Source organism: Falco cherrug, chromosome 4 (assembly GCF_023634085.1).
Source record: "Falco cherrug isolate bFalChe1 chromosome 4, bFalChe1.pri, whole genome shotgun sequence".
In the NCBI taxonomy this organism is placed as follows: domain Eukaryota; kingdom Metazoa; phylum Chordata; class Aves; order Falconiformes; family Falconidae; genus Falco; species Falco cherrug.
Window position 1 is genome coordinate 72,051,716 of NC_073700.1, and position 25,265 is coordinate 72,076,980.

A 25,265-nucleotide genomic window follows, 5' to 3' on the forward strand; every position below is an offset into this window, starting at 1 on the left:
CATGTAATCAGGGAACCAAGGTAAAGCACACTCACCCCTGCCCGCTTTGTCGCTGTCCCCGCAACAACAACAAAAAAATTCTGCAAGGAAATGACAGATGTGAAACTAAGAATACAATTTTGACTGGAAAAGGCATTGTTAAAATAGCTCAGAAATCCTTACTTTTGGTCTCTTTGTGCATATGTTGCGACGATGATATTGTGACACATCCTCCACTGCATACCAATAAAACAGTAACACGAAGAATAAATTACTTCTATTGCCTCAGAGTGGACTATGGCTTCATAGTATTAAGCTTTGTAATGGCACTGAACAAAAGGGCAGTTTCTTTTCCAAAGAACTGAACTAAAAGCATGAAATTATCCCTGAAGGTTTGCATAATGGACAATATATTTTCCTGGCTTCTCAGGTAATTTCCTTGTTTTCACAGTGTTTTCTATGCTTGGAAATCCACTTGTCAAAAATGGCAGTAGTGATGTTTCGAAATGGCCTTTGTAAAATTCACACCACTTTTTGTCTTTCAAATATACTGCATTGCACCACACACATTTTCAAGATGTAAATTCTCTGTATTTCACTTCATACTGGGTATTGAATAGCCTCCACTATCAAAAGGAATTTCACCACCAACCACAAAGTCTTCTCTTTGTTTTTCACTCTTTCCCACAAGTGTCCCAGTTCCCTCTCTGTCCACTCTACACATGTATTGTTTTTCACATAGTCTGTGGACTAGTGAAGAAAACTGAGCATCAATTGTCCAAACTAGAGTCTACATAAATTCTGCATGAAGTATGGACATGAGATCGACGTGTGATATGTCAGCTTTTGTCCTGGCCCACTACAGCTCTCCAAGACAGTCTTCGATCCTGGTCACAAGGACAGAACATGGTGGAGGCACCTAGGTCATACAAGTGCAAGTATTACAGCTGTCATATTAAAAGGCATTAGTACTTCAATAGTACAGAAATTAAGAAATCCACATGATTTGGACTGACATCAGCATCCTCTGGCACAGCTCCCAGAACACCCTGTAACTACCTCTGCACATCACACCCTGCCAGGACATGTTCTAACAAGACCTCAGAGTTAAATACACAGCAGCTCTTTTGATTTTGGGTGCATATTTTTATGACTTGCCTACAGAGATATGTATGCTATACCCTGGGCTTCATAACAAAAGCATGACCAGCGGGTAGAGAGAGGTGATTCTCCCCCTCTGCTCCACTCTGGTGAGACCCCACCTGGAGTACTGCATTCAGCTCTGGGGCCCCCAGCATAAGAAATACATGGATCTTTTAGAGTGGGTCCAGAGGAGGGCCACTAAAATGATCAGAGGGATGGAACACCTCTCCTGTGAAGAAAAACTGAGAGAGTTGAGTTCTTTCAGCCTGGAGAAGACAAGGCTCTGGGGAGACCTTATTGCAGCCTTTCAATATTTAAAGGAGGCTTATAAGAAAGATGGAGAGAGACTTTTTACCAAGGGCTGTAGTGAAAGGACAAGGGACAATGGTTTTAAATTGAAAGAGGATAGATAATTGAAAGAGATAGATAGAAGACATAAGAAAGACATTTTTTATGATGACGTGGTTGTAAGACACTGGAACAGGTTGCCAAGAAAAGTTGTGGATGCCTCACCATTGGAAATGTTCAAGGTCCAGTTGGATAGGGCTTTGAATAGCCTTCAATCTAGTGCAAGAAGTCCCTGCCCATGGTCAGTGGGGTGGACTGAATGATCTTTAAAGATCCCTTCCAACCCAAAATATTCTGTGATTCTATGATTAATGAAGGATTTAAAAACATGGGTAGCACTTCCCTGTCAATAATAATCCATTAGTCAATTAATAATTGCTCCAGAGGCAGCTGCATGGCAAACTGTATAGCTCAGCCAGCAACGACAGGCTTTACATTGGCACAGTGAAAATAAAACTAAGTAGTGAGTACACAGATCAGAAACCAATAGCACAATGTAAATGTGAAAACCAAAGGGCAGCGTGCAACAACACCCAAGCAGGTATCAGGGATGGAAGAAATCAATACACAGATCAGAGACGAAGAAAAACAGTTAGTACCCAGGAAAAGAGCTACCAAGCTGCAGCAAATGTGGCTGGATATCCATGTATTTGCAGTAGAATTGGAGAGGTAAGAAGCAACGGAAGCATGTGGTAACCTTTAAAGAGTAGGAGAAGAAAGACGAGGAATGACAAATTGAAAGTTCAAATTGAAGCAGTTGCTAGAATGGAAATTCATGATGACTAAATCTTTGTGTGAAAATTGCTGCCAGGTAACGGATCAAAAACAGTAACAGAAGAATGATCACAGGTGGATACTAAAAGTGTAATAAACAGAGAGCCCTTGATAAATTCAGAGCTGCTTCAACACCAGAGTTTAATGAAAGATATGTAACTGACCAACTAAACATTAACAAAATCCTACTGATATGTCAGCATGCACCAAAAATGAGCCCCTGAACAAGGCAGCAAGCAATCAAATCAAGGCAGAAGGGTAACAACACTTGACAACAATAAACCTGGTTCAATAAGGGTGAAAGTGACTGCAGAAAATCTGAAATCATAGTTAGAATACCAAAAAGGGTGAGCCTTCGGATGCACCAGAAGCTGTCTGCAGCACAGCGCCTTACAGCGTGAGGACAGATGTACCAGAGGTTAGGTCAGCTGTCCAGCTAACTGCAGTGTGTGTCTCCCAGTAGACTGCTTCCACTGCACAATGAGAACAAAACAGGCATGCAATGGTACCTCCCAAACTCTTGGCAGTTTATCACAGGTGGGAGGTTATAGCCTTTATGCTGTGCTAATAGCCCTTAACAGACTTTTCTTTCAATAATTTGCCAATTACCTACCAATCCCATTCATACTTCCTTTTAACCAAAACATCCCTTGGCAATGAACTGTGCAACAGACCATCTTAAAACAGCATTTTCTTTTGTTTTTATTGTGTTGCCTAAGAATTTCACAGAGTAGCTCTCATTCTCTGTATTTAGAGAAATCATTAATGATGATTCTCCATGCAGCTTCTCTATGACACTGTTGATTTGATGTTTCTCTGTTGTATCCCAGCTACCGCTCTTTCTGAGAGGAATAATCTTTACCCAAGTATTCTAGAAAGGGTCAAACATTTCTACTTCAGTTTTTGTTTTCAGCTTAATCTTCCTAATGTAAGGACAAACACACGATTACTTTGATTTGTTTTCTTAGGATATATAGAAGAAAGAGCACACACTGTTTAGATCCAGTTTCCTTCTAACAGGACTGGAGTGGTAAGGGTAAGTCCTAGCTGCATGTGCTGATATGCAACTGTAACCGTCTGAAACATGGTCTCCTCACGTTGCTTTTCACAGTAGTAAATAGTACTTCTTTTTGGGACAATTAAAGGTATGTGCACTCTTCTTCTGGCTAAGCTCCATGCAAGGAACAGAATACAGACAAGTTTGGTCAGCTCCATTTTCGGGAGTACACCAGTATAAGTCCAGCATTTCAACCTGACACTTGTCAGTTAATGACTAGAGACAACTGAAAAACTCACACACTTAATTCGATCTACAGAACTACTGACATTGCAAGCCCCCTAAAAAATTACCTCTGAGGTGCTGTGAAATGTGATACAAGATCTAGAATCTGTAATTTCAATAGTTCTGATGCTTGTTATGTAGGAAATGAAATTCAAAATTTTCTTACTTCAAGGATATTACAGTTGATGAGGAAGTCTAGCAAGTCATTATCTTTTCTTAAACAGGTACAAAGGGCATTTAGTCTACTATAACAATCCTAGTATATTATTCATGTGTGAAATATGACTGCTAGAGACACATGAAATAAAAACTGAGTTCTGAAACCTCACAATCTGCCATAGCACAGGCTTTTAGCTTGAAGGAGAACTCAAAACCACTTTAAAAATAGTTTGTAAAGTAGAATTATGCAAAAATGTCAATTTTCTGCTAGAACCCTCAGTTTTTCCTTATAAAACTAGTTGCGGGAGGGGGTGTTGATCAATTTGTTCTCTTCTCAGAAAAGTAATTGCAAGAAAAAGCTAGAAATGCAAGAACTGAAGAATAACCTTTGTGATCCCATTTCACTTATTACAGAGCAGACCATTAGAATCCCAAAAGAAAATCACTACCTCATCTAACTGAGGAATGAAAAAGGATGAAGTAGAGGGTGCAAAAGTAGATACTGCCTATGTGATTGCGACCTGCTACCTGGTAGTACCTTAGATACGTTTTTTAGCCCCTCCTGTTTTTCTTTTTAGATGAATGGTAGGGGCCTGGATGCAAATAATGTATGTTTACTACACATGTCATTTGTCACCAAACTGATCTTATGTCAAAGGCATACTGAAGCAAGATTAAAACCTCAGCTGTGACTATATGCCTCCACAACTAATGCTATGGCTAAAATAGAAGAGTAACTGAAAATAATATGTGTTCAGAGTGATCTAATTTGCCTTTGATTTTGAAAATCTTTGTAAGAAAAGGTATTACCTATATCTCCATAACAGAAATGAAAAAATGAAAAATGAAAATTTGAATGAATGTATTAAAAGACAAAACAATCACCTTAATCTAGAGGCTCAGAAATGAAGACGGCTTCCGTTAGATTCTCCTCTGTCTTTAGACAAATTCTGCTGCTAAAAAATAAGGTCAGATCTTGATTTAGCACCATCTAAGAAGTACACTTGTGGATTTATGTGTCAGAACTAATTATGGCTAACACTTCACCCATCTCATTTGAAAGGCCATATAACTGATACTATATTTGATGATTTTGTCACATATCACAAATAATACATTATTAAGGATGTGACTGACTTAGAATATAATTTCAGAAGTAATTTTCTCTTTCATCCAGAGTATTGTGAAATACAGTAATTTTATTAAGGATTTCTTTAAGAACCCACCCAAGGTTTTCTCTTCAACAGATAACTAGCAGCTGTTAGAGTTAAAACTTCCAAGATGACTGTCTGACTAAGCTGGGACAGATGACACTTGTTATGCTTCACTCTGTGAATATCCTGTTGTAGCAAAGTAAAACAAAGCTCTCCTGAACGCAGGCTTTCTTTGCTTCATGTCTGCAGGGTTAAGGGGACCCTTAACCTTAACTTAACTGATCCTCAAAGATGTTTCTTGCTATCTGATCTAAAAATGAGGGAATGCCTCCCAGTTCAGCACCGGGTGCCTACGGTATCAGATCCTATGAGATGGCATGTGGGAATGCTAGGGGTTCTAGGATTTAGAACAACAAGCTGCTAGTCATACTGAACATTTCCATCTTGCAAATGCTGCAAGAGACAACTCATACCATACTATGTAACAAATGAGACAAAGGCATTTTACAAGACAACTAAGTTCTTTTTGATACATTTACAACCTATAGTAAAATGCCACCATCAATGTCCTTTATGTAGGAATGTCTGAAATAGGACTGGTCAGCACTTACGCTTTGATGGCTTAGCCTGAATAAGAGATGAGGGTATTCAGAATATCAGAAGAATGCAAAGACACAAGTCACATTTTGCTTTAATAAAACAGAGGTCCATTTCAGGACAGAAAGCATTTTTTCCCCAAAATGACAAAACTTGGAATATATAAAACTGTCTTGTTTAAAATTCTGAGAAATGAAGGCTGCAACTACTATACCTGCAAACAGCATGTCACTGTCAAAAGTACAAATACCAATGGGGAAAAAAAAAAAAAAAAGGAAGACAGCTGTCTATCAGCTTCAGCTGTCTGTCTTCCCATGTTTGGTCATATTTCAAACCATTATATCTAGTTTAAAATGCTGCTCAGGAGCTTGAGAAATCTAATTTGCACCATTATCAACATATTCAGGTATACATGTTTCAGAATCAGGCCCTTGAAATACAGTTTGGATTTTACACTGAGAAAAATATAAAAATAGCACAACAGGTACTAAAAATAGTAGCTGGAGAAAGAAGGTTTGTTTGTGTTTATAGAACACAGTGCTATTCTAGATTCATAGCAAATGTATCATTCTAATTTTCAATCAATATTCCATTACTTTCTAAGCTAATACCTAATTGGTAATAAGATTGAAATTGTTACAGTGGATTTGGTTGTTTACTTTTCTTAACCACTTGTAAAATAGGAAAATAACAAATGTATTTTATATCTACTTAATTGCAATTTTATTTTGCATATAAACTTCCATAAAGTTGTATTTTTCAATAAATTTTCCTTATTTATTTTTGTCTGATTTTGGTCCTTGATTTTGGTTCTGAGGTTTAGTGGGAGCTGGTGTGAGGAAAGGAAGTCTTTGTGTGCTGCTCCCTTTGGGTTTCTGCCACACCATTCAGTTAAAAGCCTTACAATTTCCCATCTACAAGGTTCCACTCAAAAGTGGATCTGGCTTTCCAGAAGTTCTCAAGCATCTTTATTTGCTGCTTTGAATTTTTGGCTGAGAACTCCTCCTTTTCCTAGCAGTTAGTATACAGGCGCAGTTGTTTATATGGTCCCAAAGTTGGCTTCCCATACTAGTAAATAAACTGAAAATATGAATTTGAGAGATTTACTATTCATAGTGATTCTTTCTTGGAATGTGGTAAACAAATGACAGACTTACATAGGGAGGAAAGAGGAAGAGATGGTACCAGCTATCTCAGATACACGATATCTTTTACATTTAGAAAAGAAAAACTGGTAGTCTGTGTTACAGAGACTTAGGCCATTTTCGGTTCAAGAGTCTAACATTTTCTATTCACTAGGAATCTCTGAAAACACCAGAACAGTTGAACAGATATTCTGGCTAGAGATAGAGTACATTGAGAAGTCAAGACATGTATGTTGACCAGAAAACTATTAAAAAGTTCCATCCTATGATTAGGCTTTCAAGAAAAAAAATCACATTCTTAAGTGAATCTAAACATTTCCTGTGAAGCATGGAAATGACCTACGGGACTTTAAGCATGTGGTGTGAAAACACTCAAGCACTAACTTTATGGGGTGTGGGGAACACAACACAGTAAACACAGAGGTTACAATTTTAATACTGTTACCCAGTCAGAAGACAGCCCAAAACTAACTGAGAGGCTGTTCTAGTCCACATCTCAGTAGAAATACTTCAGAGAAAAAGTGGTAACAGAGTGTGAAGACCTTTCCCCCTACAGGTCTTTAGCCCTGGAAGTATCCAAGTACTATCCACTGGAAAGGAAGATCAGAAAGAGGTCTGCACTTGGCAACTTACAGGAACAGAATAACAATTATTTTCTTCAAAATTTCTGAGTTTTGAAGGGTTGTAGGTTGTGGCACAGCAAGCACCATCATAAGCAAAGCAATACACAATAACAAACATCAGATCTTGATCTTTTTCTTGAGAACAATCAAATCACACCTTACACCTCATGCCCCTCAAAAATGACTACAAAAACCTAAACTGCATCAAAATAATATAAGATCCTTGTATTCCCTGCACAGAACTGGGCAAGTACAGTAGAAAACCCTACAACACTAACACATTGAAAATACTTTCAGTTTCTGAATGGAACCTTCCTAACACTCAGGAGGTCAAATACAGGACACATGGGTTTATAGGTCCCTTCTTAGATTGTGTTGCTACTCCTTTACATTTGTACAAAGGATTTTGACAAAAAAATGAGCATTCTCCTTCCAGGTGCCTCTGTGCAACCACAGCAATATTAAAGCCTTTTCCTCCAAAGAAGATACAATTCTCTCCACCTAAAAATAGTCATTTGGGAAATAAATATGGGACAACCTAAATAAAATACTGCATTATATCAGATTTAAAAGGGAAGTGTTCCTTTTTATAGCATGTTTTGAGGTTTTAAGTTGATTTAATGATTAGTTGGCAGTCAAGTGAACTAATGCCTCCTCTAATAAACCTGCAGTTTCATTAAACTGACCAAAATAAACAAATCACAGATAATGAAAGGTAAATAACATGTACACTTTTAAAAAGTGAGATAATAAATCTATATTTGTAGTGGTAATTTACTTTAATCATATCTTTATATGTGTATTCATTTATATCTTTATGTATATTTGATTGTTGACTTAGCCTTGCACCCAAATATTTTGAACTGATATTTTTTTCTGGCCTTAAATAATTAAAGATTAACATGCAACTCTGGAAAAGTAAGGCAGAGAAGAGGATATTCTTTTCAACAGTCCTTTTTTCATGAATGAATCAAAATTTTTGTCAAGCTGTTCTGTAGCAGATTCAGATAGGTTTGTTTCATCAAATATTTGAAAACCAAAAATAGCGTCTACTTTAAATGCCACATGTTCTTGTTCAAAACATTAAACCCAAGTGTTGCAGGGAAAAATAGAAATTCAACAAAAAAATAATATTTCAGATATATTTCATAAAAAAACTTTATATATTTATTTCAAAATAAATTAAATCAGACAGTTAAAAATAGTTTTGAGATTGCAGAGTCATTCACATACTCACAGTGTTTTACGATGCAGCAAATAAGCACTTCGCAACCTAGAAGGATCATACCTGAAATGGCTTAGAGCTGCTGATGTGGAGTGTCTGTCTGTTCCATCTGTTTTCCTGATTTCCAAACTTGTACCACAACAGCCATCCATTGGTATTACTCACAGTTCTCTGGAAGACTGACAGCTTGTAAACTTGCTTTCCAAACATATGATAATGAAAGCGGAAAATGCAGGTTCCATTGACAGAAGGATTGAAGAGGGGACTAAGCAAAACTGCTTTATCTTGGAACTGGTGTGGCTCAGAGGATTCCATGTAGAGGTAGTGTCCCCTGGCTGTGCCTGTTGTGTGATCCTTTAATGGGCCTGTATTAACTGTGGGGGTTGGACCCTGTATTCTGATCCAGTCAAAGTCATCATCAATGTCCTGCTCCCAATTGCACAGCCCATTTTCAAAGTTACAGTGCAGGTCAGGGTCTGAAATGTAAACAGAACAGACTGTCAAGTGAAAGGAGTACCAAAAGCTGATCAGATCATACTTTAATATATTTTTCTCCTTGCAAATTTTCTTTCTAATATAGAGAAAAACACATTTTCTTCTCCTCACAAAAAATCTCCTCTGAAGAAAATATACCTGCCTGCACACAAAAAACCAAAACCAAACAAAACCAAAACAACAAAAAAAATCTTTACTAAATTATCTCCTCTTTCAATATATATCTAGCAAACTCTACATAATTAACTGAATAAAAAATTGTGAATAACATTATTAAATTTCTGTATTTTTATAATTAAAGCATACAAAGGTCTTTGAAATTTAACTGAGTAAAAGACTTAAAACTAGGTTAATTGCATGAAACAAACCACAGGATACAGTCTTGTAAGTATGTGTAATAATAATGAGCTAATATATTTTTGCATTGCAGAAGCAGTCATAAAACTGGATTGTGTTTTAGATCTTTATTTTCTTCAGTAACAGTAGTATGATAAACAAAGCCAAATTCACAAGGGGCATTTATTCCACAACTGCAGTTTATTATTTGACACCAAGTCAAAATCTATTGATTAGACCAATTACTTCTAACATTAAAAAAATGTGTATCAGAGGTGATGAACTTGTATTTCATCTTTGCATCTGCCCTTCATAAACAGAACTGACATAATAAGTGATTTTTTTTAATTGTTATTTTTTATGATGTTTAAAACTGCAAGTCATATGATGCTTTCTTAGTATAGACCTCAAAATGGCTTATAAAGAAGATGAACTTTTTACAAGTGGGAAAACTGAGATAGGCTGGAAAGCCTTCACATTCTTTTAAATTCAGATCAGTTTTAAGTTGAAATTCAGCAAGTATCAGTGCAGGCTGGTATCCCCTCAAGCATGTAACATGTCCCCTGTTTCTCAAACTCATTGTGATTTGCCCAATTTAGTTACCTTGGGATGTGATAAAGCAACTACTAGTTAATTTCATTGTATATTAATGTTCTTGAGTTCTATAGTTGATGAATGCATGCTTCTGGGAGAATATCATCAATAGCACCCTTCGGCACTGCAAGGTGAATGTCAAAAATGTGAACAACCCAGAGCTTTCTCACAAATTATTTCTTTGAAAGGGACAATCATGCCCAGCATGACCTTGCAGTACAGATATTTTAATATTTTCTAGGTAGAAAGAGTATACGTCATAAAAAGAGCTAGGCCATACATTCCTTTTTGTCCATATACGTCTTCCACTATAGTTCTATCAGTATAATCAAAGACAGCATGTTAACCCAAATCAACTGGCAGTCTGTGAATCCCCGTTTTTAAAATAAACTTGTAATGCATCTATGTGTATTACAGAAGTTAAGGAAATACAACTCATTTGGATAAAGGGGACTGAATTCCATTTACCCTCAATTGTAACTCATCATATGTATTTAAGTTAAAAATCATCCAACTCTGTTTCATCAGTAACTATATTCAGTTGAATCATCATTGGCTGTGACATTGATAGGCTGCAGTAGTACTGTGCTTTTTCACTCCAGGGATGAATTAGCAAGTAAATTTTGGTTTGATGCAAAGTAAGCAATAATGGGAAGTACTTACTACAGTTGTCTTCATCCGATCCATCCCCACAGTCATCCACAAGATCACAGACCAATAAACCATCAATACATGCTTTTGTGTCTCTGCACCAGAAACGATCAGGACCTTCACAACTTAATGCTGGAGGTGGAAGAGCACAATTTTCAAATGTAATATCATCAATTGCTGAGACGCCGTCATAAAATCCCAGACTGATTTTTTCAAGTGAAAATTGGAAAGGATATGGAAGGCGTCCAAGCTGAATGACTGCCTTCAACCATTGATTTCCCTCATTGTAATATGCTCTCCAAAGGACAGTAGGCTGTTTGATCCCATCCACAAGCAATTGCATCTCTGCTGCCCCAACTGACTGTCCGTAATTGTAATACCTAGAACGATAAAAAAAATGGTTATGGGTGCAAATGATGAGAACGGACCACATCATGTATAATAGCCATTATCTTCCATTATCTTTTCTGTCATAGCTCTGTGTAGTCCACACTGCCTATTCCCAGTTTACCTGTAATTCAGTCCACTTTCTGTATGATGGTAGGATAGGCTACTCTATCAGTATAGGGCTCATTTCAAGAATTGAAGATTGTGAGAGAAGAATTAAATTAATCATTGAATTAAAACCTGTAACTGAAGAGACACATTTGCTTTCATATTAATCAATGAACACTGCTCAATGAGATACACGATATATTTATATATTTAAATCAATAACTTTAAAATAAAGTTAAATCAATAACTTTAAAGTTTCAAGAAGGAAAAAGAGAATACATGCTGAATGCAAAAGTACACCTTCTATCTATGACAGATATCAATGTGTTGCATTTTACAGAATTTTTGGAGGATCTCAAAGCAGTTAAAAATCATAAATACTTAGGTGAGCAATTGTACAACAAAACTGGAAACAGAACCAGGAACAGAACCAACAGCTTGTAATTTCCAGACCTATACCCCAACTTGAAGTCTTGAGCCTTTGAGAAGAAGACATTTACTCTATGTTAAATGTATTTGACATTACCGAGGAAAAAAAATATCAAAGTCAGCCCAAACATTTATTTAAACAGTAGCACCACTTTAGAATTCAGTAATCAAATTACCACAGTTTACTTATCCTTTTCCTCCTCCACAAGACCGCACAAAGATTGCCACAAGACAATAACTGAAAGGTGGGATTTTTAATATATATATGAAGAAAGGATTGGAAGCAAAGCTTCAGTTCTTGCACTGGAGCTTTCACTTAAAGATGATACAATCTAATTTTGGATACTATAGGTGACTCAAGGAGCTACTAGATTTTTTGATGGTTTCTCGTTCTTGAACAAAATTCCACAGCATTTGATAATTTACTTAACCAAAGTAGAAATGTTAGCAAAACGACTGTGGTATTTGTCTGTGTATATGCAGACACAAACTTTTAATATAATTTTGCTCAGATTCATCCCATGTTTCAGTTCTGTTCTCCAAGTGCTTCAGCTTACTTCTGCATATTGTTCATAAGGATTAAAGAATAAAGAAGAAATAAACACTGCAGAGGAACATATGTCTATTGCAAACTATAACCTCAGTTTCAGTCCAAAAGAAGCAATGCGAGATGATCCATTAGTTTTAAGTCTAAATTATTTCATACCAAAAGGACAAGGTGCAATTTGATCCAGTCTGCCTGAACCTTGGGCTTTGTAGCCGAGCTACTTGTGAAATGATGCTGCTGTTTTTCAGAATGAACATAAAATGACCTATTAAAATAAAACAGAAAACAACTTTTCAGGTTGAAGAAAAAAAGCGTTTCTAAGGTTTTTTAAGCATTAATGGCCTCCGCTTAAAATCTGATTAAAGAGCAGGTATCAGTTCCTCTTCCCTGTTTCTAGGCCTGGCTTGTCTTACCTTCAGTTTTGTTATAGGTGTGATCCTGTGGAGGAGCTTGCTTCTGAAAAGCAGGTGCAAGAGCACTACTGGAACTTCTTACCCAGTCAAATTCATCTGCATTTGCAGTTTCAATCCAGCCACAGCTCTCTCTCTCAAAATCGCATACAGCAGCTGAAATGAAGAAAGATATATTTAACTGTATCTCTACACATGGCATTACTAAACAAGCTTTGCAGTATGAAAAGGAAATAAAATACTTCTCTCACCAATGCTCTAGAAAGAAGTCTAAGCAAGGGGTGTGGGGAAGCAGAGTATGGCCTCATACCAGTGAGGGGGTATTTGCTTTATAACAGTTGGATAAAACAGCAGTCCCACAGGAATGACCAAGCCATCATTATGTGCCATGTACTCAGTAAAACAAGTCCTTCCCTCTAAAGGCACTGGAGCCAAAGCTTTCAAAGCAGGCAAGGCGGCACTGAAAAAGACCTCACAACCCTCATGTTACAGAGAAACAACACAGAACACACAAGCATTCTGCAAGATTTTTTAGGGAATCAACGTTGGAGCCAGTAATCAAATCCCTTATTTCCTGAATCTCAGCAAGTATGGTAATGATAACAAAAGCTTTCCTCTAGTTATAACAGGAATTAAGTTAAACATTAGGCATTATTGAGACACTGTGATATTGGCAATCTCTGAAACACAAACTACTGCAGTGAAAAAGATTTGAAAAATATATTCAGCTGCATTCTTCAATGCTGCATTTAAAAGACCAGTGATATTTTAGAAAATTGCTATAATACGAAATAAAGAAGTGAAAGCGTGTCATGTGTGACTGAACATAAATTGACAAATATTTATTATGTTAAAATGAAGAAACATCAGGTTTTCCTCTTCTGCTCTTTAAAAAAAAAATTCTCATTAAATCACAAAATGGTAATCTTTGAGTCCTGTAACTATAACAGGCTTTCAATGGAAAATCTTAAGAAAATTATTTCAAGATTTGTAAAAAATGTAATTTATTCATTATGCACATAGACTAAACGAAAAAATATTCAGACATGACTGTGAGAATTCTGCCATTATTTTATAACACCCTATCACAACTTCCAGTAGCCACATCATATGGTATAGAAAATGCACGTTTCAGAAACAAATTAAGTCTCTTGGAGAACAGGATTATATAAGTGTTTTTTTGTGGAAGGTATGGGAGGTTTTTTCTTCTTTAAGAACTGTGTCACATTAAATTATACAACATTTGTAGAAAAAATAAAAAAATTACTAGCCAGGAAAATTAGTATTACTGTTCATTAGGGCGTCTAAATAGACAAGGTTTTGTGGATTATCAAGCAATGAGCATAGAATTCCAGTTATTAACACTGCTGTAAAAAAATGATTCCATAAATATGAAAGACGATGTAATATTTAAGAGATGAAAGAAACTAGGAGCTTGCTTTACCTATGGCATTTGTGGGTCAGAAATGTCAACAATAAAATAAGGTAGATGAAATGTGACAATGAAACTGAAGGAAGAAAATTTTTTGTTAGCCTGTTCTGATACAACAAAATAAAGACAAAAATGTATTTGTGAGTATTCAAGGACCTAGGCATGACAGAAATGACTGAAAATCCACCAACAGAACATAACAATCAGGGAATATGGAGACCTATTTCTGATTTGCTTTTTGCTCAATGGAAGAAACTGTCCCATATTCCCAAGAGAACAGGAACAAGAATATGACAAACCATGGACACAGATGTTTACACCAAAAAAGGCAAATAAACAAGATAAAACTGTTAAGTCTGAGCCTAGACTTCTTGCATCTGTAACTTGTTACAGAGAAAAAACATAAAAGGAAGGTTGCATCAGACCACACACACAACTTAAGCGTGGATGAATACATTGACATAAAATAACCTTGAAACCTTCAACTAAATCTCAGACCAACTACTTACCACCTAGGGAAGATATAAGAATAGACAAGCTGGTACAGCCTGGGTGAAATGCACTTGGTTCTCAATGCTTGATTCAGCCCTTCAATTGCCTAATTATCCCATAACCTCTTTGACTGGCACTTCCATTTCAGACAGATTATCCAGAAAGAAAGGCTGTTGCTTGAGTATCTCACAGTGAACACATACACACTAAGCCTCCCTCTCTGCTAGTACTTTATTTTCAACCTTTCTCCTGTTTCTTATTTTCTTACATGCTCTCTTTATACTCTAACCATCAAGTGGCCCTACAGACTCTGCCAGGCTACCTTTGCCTTTATTGCTAGTTTTTCTGAAACTTTTTTTGTCATCCTTGCTGCGTTTCAACATTTAACCCACCAAAATTTGTCACCTTTTCCACCTTTTTCATCTGAACATTACTTCAGCTATTTCTTTGCTTTTTTGTTTTTTTTTTTTAATTCTAATAATATCCATGCCACCTGTATGGATATATTTTTCTTTGGTGTCCCTTTTAGCATCTTTTTTAACATGCTCTCTCAATGATCATGAAGGAAACAGGGTGATACTGTGAGCATAACATTATTTTATACCACAGCTACTATTTACTAATGTGATACATACACACTCAAATGACACCATACTTTGTAGCTGCGCTGGCCTAATTTCTACAGTAAAAAACTGACTAGTGGTCAATTAAATAATGTATTGCAAAAGTTCATCAGTAAGAAGCAATGCTAACCAGAAAAGAAACCAAAACCCAAGTTACGATTTGAAGATTGAACAAGTTTGGTCTTTACAAAATCCCAGTCAGAGTTCCCCCTTCCCTCACTTTCCATCTCCAAATATCTGCTACAGTTTGTTTGTTTGTTGGTTTTTTTTTGGTTGGTTTGGTTTTTGGTTGTGGGTTGTTGTTGGTTTTTTTTAGGGGGTGGTGGTGGGAAGAAAAAAAAAAAAATACTTTCACATAAAAATTTAGAGTAAAAAAAAACAGAAATGCTAACCTAACTTGCATGATGATATTCTCATGTATAGAAAATAATGGTTTAAATCTAACAATTATTTAGGACAGATAGATATAGTAGTCTCGGCTACAGATGGCTACAGGGAAAAAACCATTCCAGAGCATTTTATTCTGCTAATTTCTGTTGGGAAATCTATTTCAATAGCCAGGACGTTGCAACAGACCTGCTTGTGACTTCAGTCATGTGGGCTTTTTAATAATAGACAAACATGACTTGTACATAACACATAGGTGTATATCTCTTGTGAAATGCAGAAGAATTTTGCATATAAGACAGGCAAAATATGCAGAAGGAAAAGATTTTGTTATAAATAATTTCTAGTGATTTCACTACATACCTACATTTTTAACAAGCTAACTGCACATCATGTCTCCTAACACTAATTTACCTTAGCTGTAGGACTTGCAAAGATCGAGATTTTTAAAAAGAGAAAATAAAATTCTTTGGGTGCATACACAACACTAATCAAGCCTGCATATAACCTAAATATTACCCACAAAAAATAACTACTGTCACATGTAATTATTACAATTCCATTTCTAAATAATTATATGAAAATAATCTACACAACTCTGACTTTGGTGGCAGTCCATTCTGCACAGTGAGGCAGATCGGCAATCATCTAACTAAAGGCAGTTTCAATAACAGCTTTTTAAAGTGAAATAACATCCAAAACCACTGGTTTAGTAAATCAAACATTTTCTGGAAATCTCTCAGTGCATATGATACTGGAAATATAGCAAATTAGATTCAAATTTCTCCTCCATTTAAAAATAGTAATGAAGTCTGAAGAGAATTAAATTTCTTAAACAAAAAAATAACCAGTGATGTAGGTTGTTGGATACCCATGTCTATATAAAATAAAATACGAGGAATTTACATATTTTTTAACAACCAAATGTTTAGCTTTCTACGTCTATTAGAATGCTTCTTCTATATAACTGAAAGGGAAAGTTCCTGGTTTTATTGAACTAAACAAAACTAAGATCTGAGGGTCACTATTCAGGCCACCTGGTTATTTACCCTGTATTCTGTGCCACTGAAGCTCACTCATACAATATTTGTTGTCATAGTGCATAACTTGCAAGAAACTACATAGGAGCGACTACACGACGAGATATATTTATTGCCTAAAAATATTACATAGACATTTGCTGACATCAGTAGAAAAGTTAGATTCATGACTTCTGGGTTCAATAGAAATTCTGAAAGCATGTGTGGTCTCTGGCAGAAAAATATCCTTGTTCATTCTCCAATGTTCTTCCTTTCCACAGCCTGTTTCCCCCTTTACCTGCTCCACAACTGCTCTTCTCTGACACCTTATCTCAGTCCTAGTCTATCTGGAAAGCTGGAAATCTTCACTGTCTGTCCTCATTTTCCCAGATAGCTAGGTCTTTGCTCCAGGTCCTTTCATGTAGTTTCAGTTCTCTGTCACTTAACTGCCACACTGTATACCAATCCCCGCTAAAGCATCACTGCTCCATCTCCATATTCTTCATTCCCATTCTCTCCCTGCTTTAATCTTACTTACCAAGCTTAATTTTCATTATTGTTATCTCTCCTGACACTCTATCACTGGCTCTTTGGCCAGCTGTTTTTAATCCTTCCCCCAGAGTAGTTTGGGTCCTTCTTGCCCTGGCTTCCTCCAGCCCCCAATTACTTCTCTCCCACATCAGCAAGCTCATGCAATGCAGCCTTTGCAGCCATTACTTGTCCACAGCCAAAGATGGTTTCCCATCTCTGTAGGTGGCATTTTAGTCCCATCCCTTCCCTATTTAACTTCCACAAACTGATCCTAATGCAGTTGTCTATTTGTCTATAATTCCAGTCATAAGTCCCTTCTCCAATTTACAAGCTGACAACCTTACAATCCTTGTAAGATGGCTGTTCCTGGCCTCACTTTTAAAAACAACTGATGTGTTTGGCTGAAATGAAGAAGTAGCAAGCATATGAGACAGACATTTTTGCATGCAAGATTTTAACTCTAAAAGTAAGATTTTGGAAGAGTTACCTTGTAACCACAACAGAAGTTTTACATTTTGGCAAGGTTAGTAATGAAAAATATGAGGAATGCTTCTTATAACATGAAGGAAATATTTATTACTTATACAAAGGTGATCATTAGAAACCCAGTAAAGCTTATAGTTAAACAATTAAGCCACAAAAGCAGTTCTTAAGAAACAACACATGCATCATTCTCTTTATTTGCCTTCTAAGCCAAATTAAGCTACAAAAAACTCTGTACTAACATAGACATGACCAGATTATGAATTAAAGACTAGCCTTAGCACATTCATGCTGCCCTAGATCGTACACCATAGAAATGATAACTATCAAATGCGTATTTCAATTATAAAGATATAAATACAAAACAATGTGAGTTTATATGTGCTGGTTTTGGCTGAGGTAGGGTTAATTTCCTTCACAGTAGCTTGTATGGGGCTGTTTTGGATGTGTTGATAATACAGGGATGTTTTAGTTATTGCTGAGCAGTGCTCACACAGAGCCAAGGCCCTTCCTGCTCCTCACCCCACCCCACCAGCGAGAGGGCTGGGGGAGCACAAGAAGCTGGGAGGGGACACAGCCAGGACAGCTGACCCCAACTGACCAGAGGGACATTCCATGCCATATGGCATCATGCTCAGCAATAACTAGGGGGTGACATTCAAAGTGATGGCGTTTGTCTCTCCAAGTAACCATTATGTGTGATGGAGCCCTGCTTTCCTGGAAATTGGCGAACACCTGCCGGCCAACAGCAAGTACTGAATTAATTCCTTGTTTTGCTTTGCTTGTGTGTGTGGCTTTTGCTTTACTTATTAAACTGTCTCTATATCAACTCATGAGTTTTCTCTTTCACTCTTCTGATTCTCTTCCCCATCCCAGTGGGGGGAGTGAGTGAAGAGCAGAGTGGTGCTTAGCTGCTGGCTAGGGTTAAACCAGAACGTGGGGCTCAAAGGGTTCAAGACAATGACAGGTTTGATTGGAATGTGCTAGAATGAGTTTTTAGCTGTTATTGTTGTTTAGCTATTGATTGGCAGGCTCCCATGCTTGCTATAGGGCTTGCTTGACTTATTGTTTATAAGGAGTCGAGTGCTCGTTAGTGCTGCTTTTTGCTTTCGCTGCTTGCTGTACTGCTTATCATCTTCCTGTGCTGTGCCTGGGAACATTTTGCTAACAGCAATGGCGATGTGCCTGGGCTGGCAGATGGCCAGGGCATGGCTGCTGTTTCTGTGCTGCTGTACTGGACAGGCTGGAACTCCGGTGTGAGTTCAAGTCAAAAGGACTGTGACCTGTGGATGAGTCCATGCAGGAGCAGGACACCCCAAAGTCTCTGTGGCCGTGGATGACTCCACACTAGAGCAGGTAAATCTCAAATCATCTGTGGCTGTGGCTATGTCTGTGCCACAGTAGGTATACCTCTGAGGGGACTGTGGCCCAGGAATAAGTCCATGCTGGAGAAGGTATACCTAGAAGTATCTGTGGCTGTGGGTAAGTTCATGCTGCAGCAGGTACGCCTTGAAACATCAGTGGCTGTGCAAGCAGTTACGCTGGAGCACCTGAAAGCATGTGGCCATGGATAAGACCACAACAACATGCTGTATTTTTATCCAAATGTAAATTATTTCATATTTATTTTATATATAAAACCATATAATTATTACTGATAATCCACACCACGTAGACAGAGGAAAAAAACACAAAATGCTGAGCATGAAGGATGAATTGCAGAAGGTCAGACAGAATACCAGGAATATGTTCATGTTACCAGATTACTTTCCAACCTGATCTTATTCCCTATTCCATCATCATCAGCGTCCTTTGGTTGGAGAAGTGAGCATTTAGACTCCACTGCATTTATAGTATGTAGACCTTAGAAATTATACTGTAAGTTCATCTTCCAGAGCATAAACACACAGTGTGATAGGTGTGTTAAGTAAATGCTATAAATCTGCAGCTTGAAAAAGGCAGTTACTTTTCTCTTCTGCTTTAAGAGCTTTATAACTGGAGTTAATTCTTCAGATGTAGAAAAAAAGCTGTGAGCTAATAGTCAGGAGTAGTGGCACTCTAGAAAGAGAACATTTAATAACTTTTTTTATTATTATTATTTTTCTCAACTAGTCAAAATGAATTTGAATTTTTTTTTTCAGTTTGGGAGATGTATTTTTGTAAAAAGCAACTAGAAACATCTAGTTTCTAAAAAAAAAAAAATATCAAAAACATGAATGTGGTTCTAAGAACAAAGTGGAGCAAATTCTTGTCTTGTATATGAAAAGAAGTAACCAAGGCAACTTCTTGCAAGACCCGGGAGCTCAGAAATCTATACTAAGAAAGAAAGTCTGAGAAATCGAGATCTTCAACTGATTTTTTTTCTGTCCTGACAGAAACAACTCATTTGAGAGGTAATGAAAATCAAGAGATGTCTTAAGGATTGATGCTGTGAGATGAGATAATTGAATGGAGGACCCAAGCATCTAAGGAAATAATCTTGCTGGATTTAAGATAAAAAGATTTAAATGAAAGGCATTTTGAGAGATATTTTAAGCCTTGTATCTTTGCCTGGTTCTCATACCAAGAGGAGATACATACAACAAGGTTAAAGAGTATACAACCACCAGCAGATGGAACATCATGGAAAACACCATTAATATTGATGCAAGGAGCAATGTAGTTGTAGGTGGTGAAGTCAACAAAACATCTGTGCTTAGCCAAGCTAAGACATTAGGAAAGGTGAAATGGAAAAGTGAGGGGAAAATGAAATCCTTTCATCCAATTGCGACAACATACATAACAAAAAGAAAATAGAAAGTAATGGTACACTACATAAGCATGAAGATATATTTTCTTTATTTTTATTAATTTTATATATATAATTTATATATAATATTTATATTTTAAAAATTAATTGATTGTTATATAAAAAAACCACCATTTGAGAAGAATTGTAAGAGCTATTCTAGTACTGTAGACTACCAGATTTACATGCTGAAAGGCAAGTTTATTGCTTGGAAACAGCCAATTTGCCAAACTGCTTGGAGAGACATTTGTGTACCTACATTCTGCTCCCCACATTACAAGACTCACTTGCACATCACAAGCACACACTGAGCCAACTCAGCAGTACAACAATGATTTATAAGTAAGCAGTATATTTAGAGCAAAGATCACCATAAACATATTTAGAATGACTCCATAGTTTAAAAGTTAGCATGGCATCGTTAATATATCATGTGGGCAAGTGGGACTTGGGATATAATAATAGTTTCTTCAGTTATATAGTTAGAGAAAAAAGAAAGAGAAAATCAGGTGCCATATACGAAACTTGTGATTAAGGATATCCTAGGACTGGTTAAACACCTAATGGGACATCTGTCTTCACTTTGTGTATAATGTTGAAATGGAAACATAGGCTGAATGGCAAAAAGGAAGGGTGTTTTGAAATATAAATGGCCATATTTGAAGCAAACCCAGTAGATTTTTCTTGATTAAAAGCTACCAGTTAACTGCTGTCCCAGAGCAGTGAAAGAGATGTTGCATGCAATCATATCTACTTAGAATGTTTTTAATTAAACTATTGATTTTGAAGTCTTATTATTTGGTCAGAGAACAAAATCCCAGTCCCCAAGTTCAAGAAGGGTAATGGGAGAGCAATCCCGACTGTCATAACCCAATAATGCATAAGATGTGTAAAGTACATTTTGAAAAAAAGTACAAAAAACATGAAGTAAATCAAAAAGTGATAAAGTGTAATAACAGCTTTAATATGACATGGGCAGGGAGGCAGTAAAGAAGTACAAATCCTCAGCGGTGCCCAGTGAAATGAGCAGAAGCAATAGATGCTTTTTGCTGTACTTTAAGGGTGATCAAACACTGGAACAGGTTACCCTGAGTAGCTGTGTAGTCTCCATCCTCAAAGATACTCAGAACTCAACTGCATAATGTCCTGGGCATCCTGCTCCAATGGATTCTGCTTTGAGAAGGGGGGGTTAAGTGGATGATCTTCAAATATCCCTTCCAACTTCATCTATTCTATGATAGCAGCAGAACATTTTCCCCACCTTCACTCTGGCCCACAAGAGGAAAGATATTCTGCCTAGCAAACATTTAATAGCTATTTCTGGTGTTACCTCATCAAACAGTTACCTAATAAAACAGAATGCAGTTTCTTTCCTTCAAGCTGTGTCTATTTTGTATACAAATCTTTCTAAACCGGGGGTCCTCAAACATTTTAACCAGGGGGCCAGCGCGCGGATGCAGTGGCAGGCAGTCATCTGCGGCTGCTTGGTTCCCCCCCCAACCCCCGGCGGGGGGGGGGGGGGGGGGGGGGGGCGGGGAGGGGGGTTCTGTTAATACCGGGGGGCCGGATTGAGGACCCTGGGGGACGTATCCGGCCCGCGGGCCATAGTTTGGGGACCCCTGTTCTAAACAACTGCTCTAGCCAAGAAAGATTGGATACTGAAACTGTAGAGAAATTGCATGAATAAAAATAAAAGTTGTATCTATTTCTTTTATCTGCTAAAAGACAAATAGGTTTTTGTTTATCTGATCAATACCTCTCAAATTTCCTAATAAAAATAAAAGAATACAAGCATGGATTTTGGATTGTATTAGCACCTGTGAAGAAGTTTCTGTTTTGTGATGCATAACATAGCACAGTCCGAAAATACTATAAAGATCTTGTCTAGAATATTTCTGTTATTTGTGGAAATGACAGAAACCATCATGTTCTTATTTTTTGAAAAAAACAGTACTGAATATTGGTCATGGCAACTCCCTTTGAAATGCATCATGACTTTTATAGCATCGTTGACAGTTCAATGCAAAAGCAAGCAACTCATTTTTAGGGTTGGAAGTATAACCATATTCCTTATGCAGAGCAGGTAACTGAACGAATCAAAAATACTTCTGAAGCTACGCATTACAGTCCTGAAAATTTCAAGCTTCTTTCTGACTGTACAGTGGACAGGGATTCTGTCTCTCTAAGTAGATTCCCTCTACTTTCCCATGTGCTAGTTCCCATGCAGAGTAAAGCCAGGCACATAGCCCACATAGGAGTCATGGCACATCTGAACAGAAAATGTCAACAGCCTAAATTGTATCTGTGACCATGTCTGTGAACAGATGCTTTACTTACCAGTCCAGCTGTGGTATATTCACATCAAAATTAAGGATACAAAACTTACAATTTGAATGTGAGACTATGACCACTGCATTTTTCATGTTTCCTATCACACTGCTTCTCAGGTCTAATTTCAGGACCATCTATCTTTTAAGACTCATTTCACACAGTGGTGTCACAGAATTTCCAAATTTGTACAAGTGTAACATATTTTCTTCACTTTTTTTTAGCATAATTATGTATATGTGAAAGCACGTGTGCAAAAGTGTGTAGACAAGTTCTGTTTGGTTTATTTTACAACAGCTCCCTGAATTAGCTTCCAATAGCTTACAGATTAAGATTTTATTCAGTATAACACCGTACCTGATACTTAGCATCTTAAAGAGTTCTAAAATAAAATACTATATTTTAAGCAACACTTTCTGTTAAATAATTAATTGCAGACTTTTTTTCTGGTTTTAATGCTAAGAGGGAAGTAGTTGCTACAGAAAATAAAAAGGGAAAAATTCAGAATAGAATGAAAATGAAGTAACTGTTTCTCAGGAGCTTTTACCTTTAATTAAAGTACATTTATGAAGTCACGAAAGCCTGGCAAATAGGACAAACAAACATAGTCACTGCAGCCTAACGACCTAGATTTTTAAATTTTCACTTACGGCACTTGGCTTCATCACGGCCATTTGAACAGTCAGGTGTAAAATCGCAGAATTTGTCAGGTGAAATACATTGTCCATTCCCACACGAAAAATTTCCCGGTGGACAGTAAAAAGATGAAGAATTAGCATCTGCAAATACTGTTTCCCCTTAAAAAATCATTAAAAAAGGAATTAGTAAACACACACACACATATATAAAATCCTAAGAAGTGCTCTTTATTGTCTTTTTATATGGTAATGTACTCAGCATAAGAAACATAAGTGTCACCTATGAAGTCAGCTAGACTATATCATGACTGGTAAGAAATACAGTTGATGTTAATGTCTGATGCTCTTAAACTGTATATTATTCTCCACAATATTCAAACTTCTACATGAAAAATTATCAAAAAACCCTTAGAGTTACAGAGCCTGGCTCCAGTTCAGAGGTGACATGCTGTGTACAGCACCCTGCTGTTTCCCCGCAGGTGGGAGCAGGCCTTTCACAAAAGCTTTCTCCTGTAGCAGTGGTTTCCCTGCGTGCAGCTCACAGTAAAAGTTCCAAGAAGCCAAAAATATAACGTTACACTACTACTAGCTTGCACCTCAATCTACACACCAGAAAACACCCCAAAATTCAATGAATGGGTAAACAAAAAGTCAAGGGCTATTGGTTTCACTTCAGTAGATTTCTGGAAAGAGCAAGTGAGAGGAATGATACGCAGCTTTTAATCTTTTTTTTTTGTTTGTTTAACTTAGGGGCTTTAGATAGCCATACTGCTGTACAGAAAGAGCTTTTTTTAAAAAGAACTTCCTTCTAAAAATATCTTTGTGACTGCTAGGTAAATAGGGGAGTTGTAGGGGAAATAACTGAAGCAAATTAATGTTTCTTCAGATACCTAGCTTCCATCATTCAAACTGTGTAGTGGGATCAGGGAAGCCTTAAAAACAGAACACTGAAGTTTTCTATTATGTCTTCAAATTTTGCAATAAAGAAGGAATTCAGATATCTCCTGGGTATAACCCATAAGCATTACCACTGAATACATATGTGCCCATGCCATTTTAGAAAAGTAGTTATTAATAGTCAAGAGGACCAGAAGCAGCAGTCTGACAGAAAGTTACACTATTTTATATTTCCATCCATTGGCACTTCAACGTTACAGAGTGTGAGTATACAAACAAATTTGGTGGGCACTTAACTGTATGTTAGGTATTTGACAGTAATGACTGGAGAACCCTCTAACCTAAAGATAATGCAGTGGAATATGTTCTTCGGTGGGAGATACAAGATGCTTTGCTTCTGTCTCTGCACCCAAGTATGAACGTGGGTGGGTACTACATAGTAAGCGGTATCTGGAAATTCCCACCAGAACTCACTTTGCAGAACTAGTGCATGCAAACTACTTATAGCAGCTAATGTGTAACACAGGATGAGTCTTCATTATAGGTGATAGACTACAGCATACGGACTTTTTCCTCAGATTATCCCTAACTTTCTTAATGGTATATTGCAGTTTTCAGTCGAATTACAGTTCTACATGACAGACATTGGGGAAAACTTATTGAAATCCACAGAACTTGCCTTCACTTTCCTGGCTGACACTTGGAAGTGATCTATTCACGACTCCACATTCCTCTGTTATACTGATGTTGTCAATGGCAACAGTAGCATTTGTTGTTAGAATGGTAGCTCGTAAAATAATCTGTAAAGATAAATAAGTTAGCTCATTAAAGTGACATAATAAAAAGACATATATATATATATATATATTCCTTTATAGTTTACAACATCTGCACAGGAAGTAAATACTGCCTACCACCAACTCCAAATACCAGCCAGCAAAAACTGCAGTTGCTTCACTCCTCAGTCAGAAATTTACTCCTCAACTGTAAAAGCCAAACCTACCTTTACTTATGGAAAGTTATGCAACACAGATGACATTGCTTCAATTGAAACTGGTAAAAGCCATCAATATTTGAATGAACTGTCTTCCTGCTGGAACCATTAAAATTTATACATATTTTTAAATGAGCTATTCAGAGTTGCCAAATATAATGGTTTACAATTCCATTTAATTGTGTTCTTTAATACTATGCCTCCTGAAGTCACAATATGTGGCACAGTAAACGTAGGGATTGTAAGGATGCTTTTGTAAATACAAGG

The 25,265-nt window shown here is 37.0% G+C and overlaps 1 protein-coding gene across 1 annotated transcript in view; it reads right to left on the reverse strand.

Annotated features, from left to right (window-relative positions):
* The window catches only part of MALRD1 (MAM and LDL receptor class A domain containing 1), a 282,559-nt gene that overhangs the window by 208,690 nt on the left and 48,604 nt on the right, over window positions 1-25,265 (reverse strand). The window contains exons 13-17 of the mRNA XM_027800878.2: window positions 24,684-24,804; window positions 12,390-12,542; window positions 12,136-12,241; window positions 10,518-10,885; window positions 8,493-8,905 (exon numbers count right to left, since the gene is read on the reverse strand). Of these exons, the coding sequence (XP_027656679.2) occupies window positions 8,493-8,905; window positions 10,518-10,885; window positions 12,136-12,241; window positions 12,390-12,542; window positions 24,684-24,804 (1,161 nt within the window). The remainder of the gene's footprint in view (window positions 1-8,492; window positions 8,906-10,517; window positions 10,886-12,135; window positions 12,242-12,389; window positions 12,543-24,683; window positions 24,805-25,265) is intronic.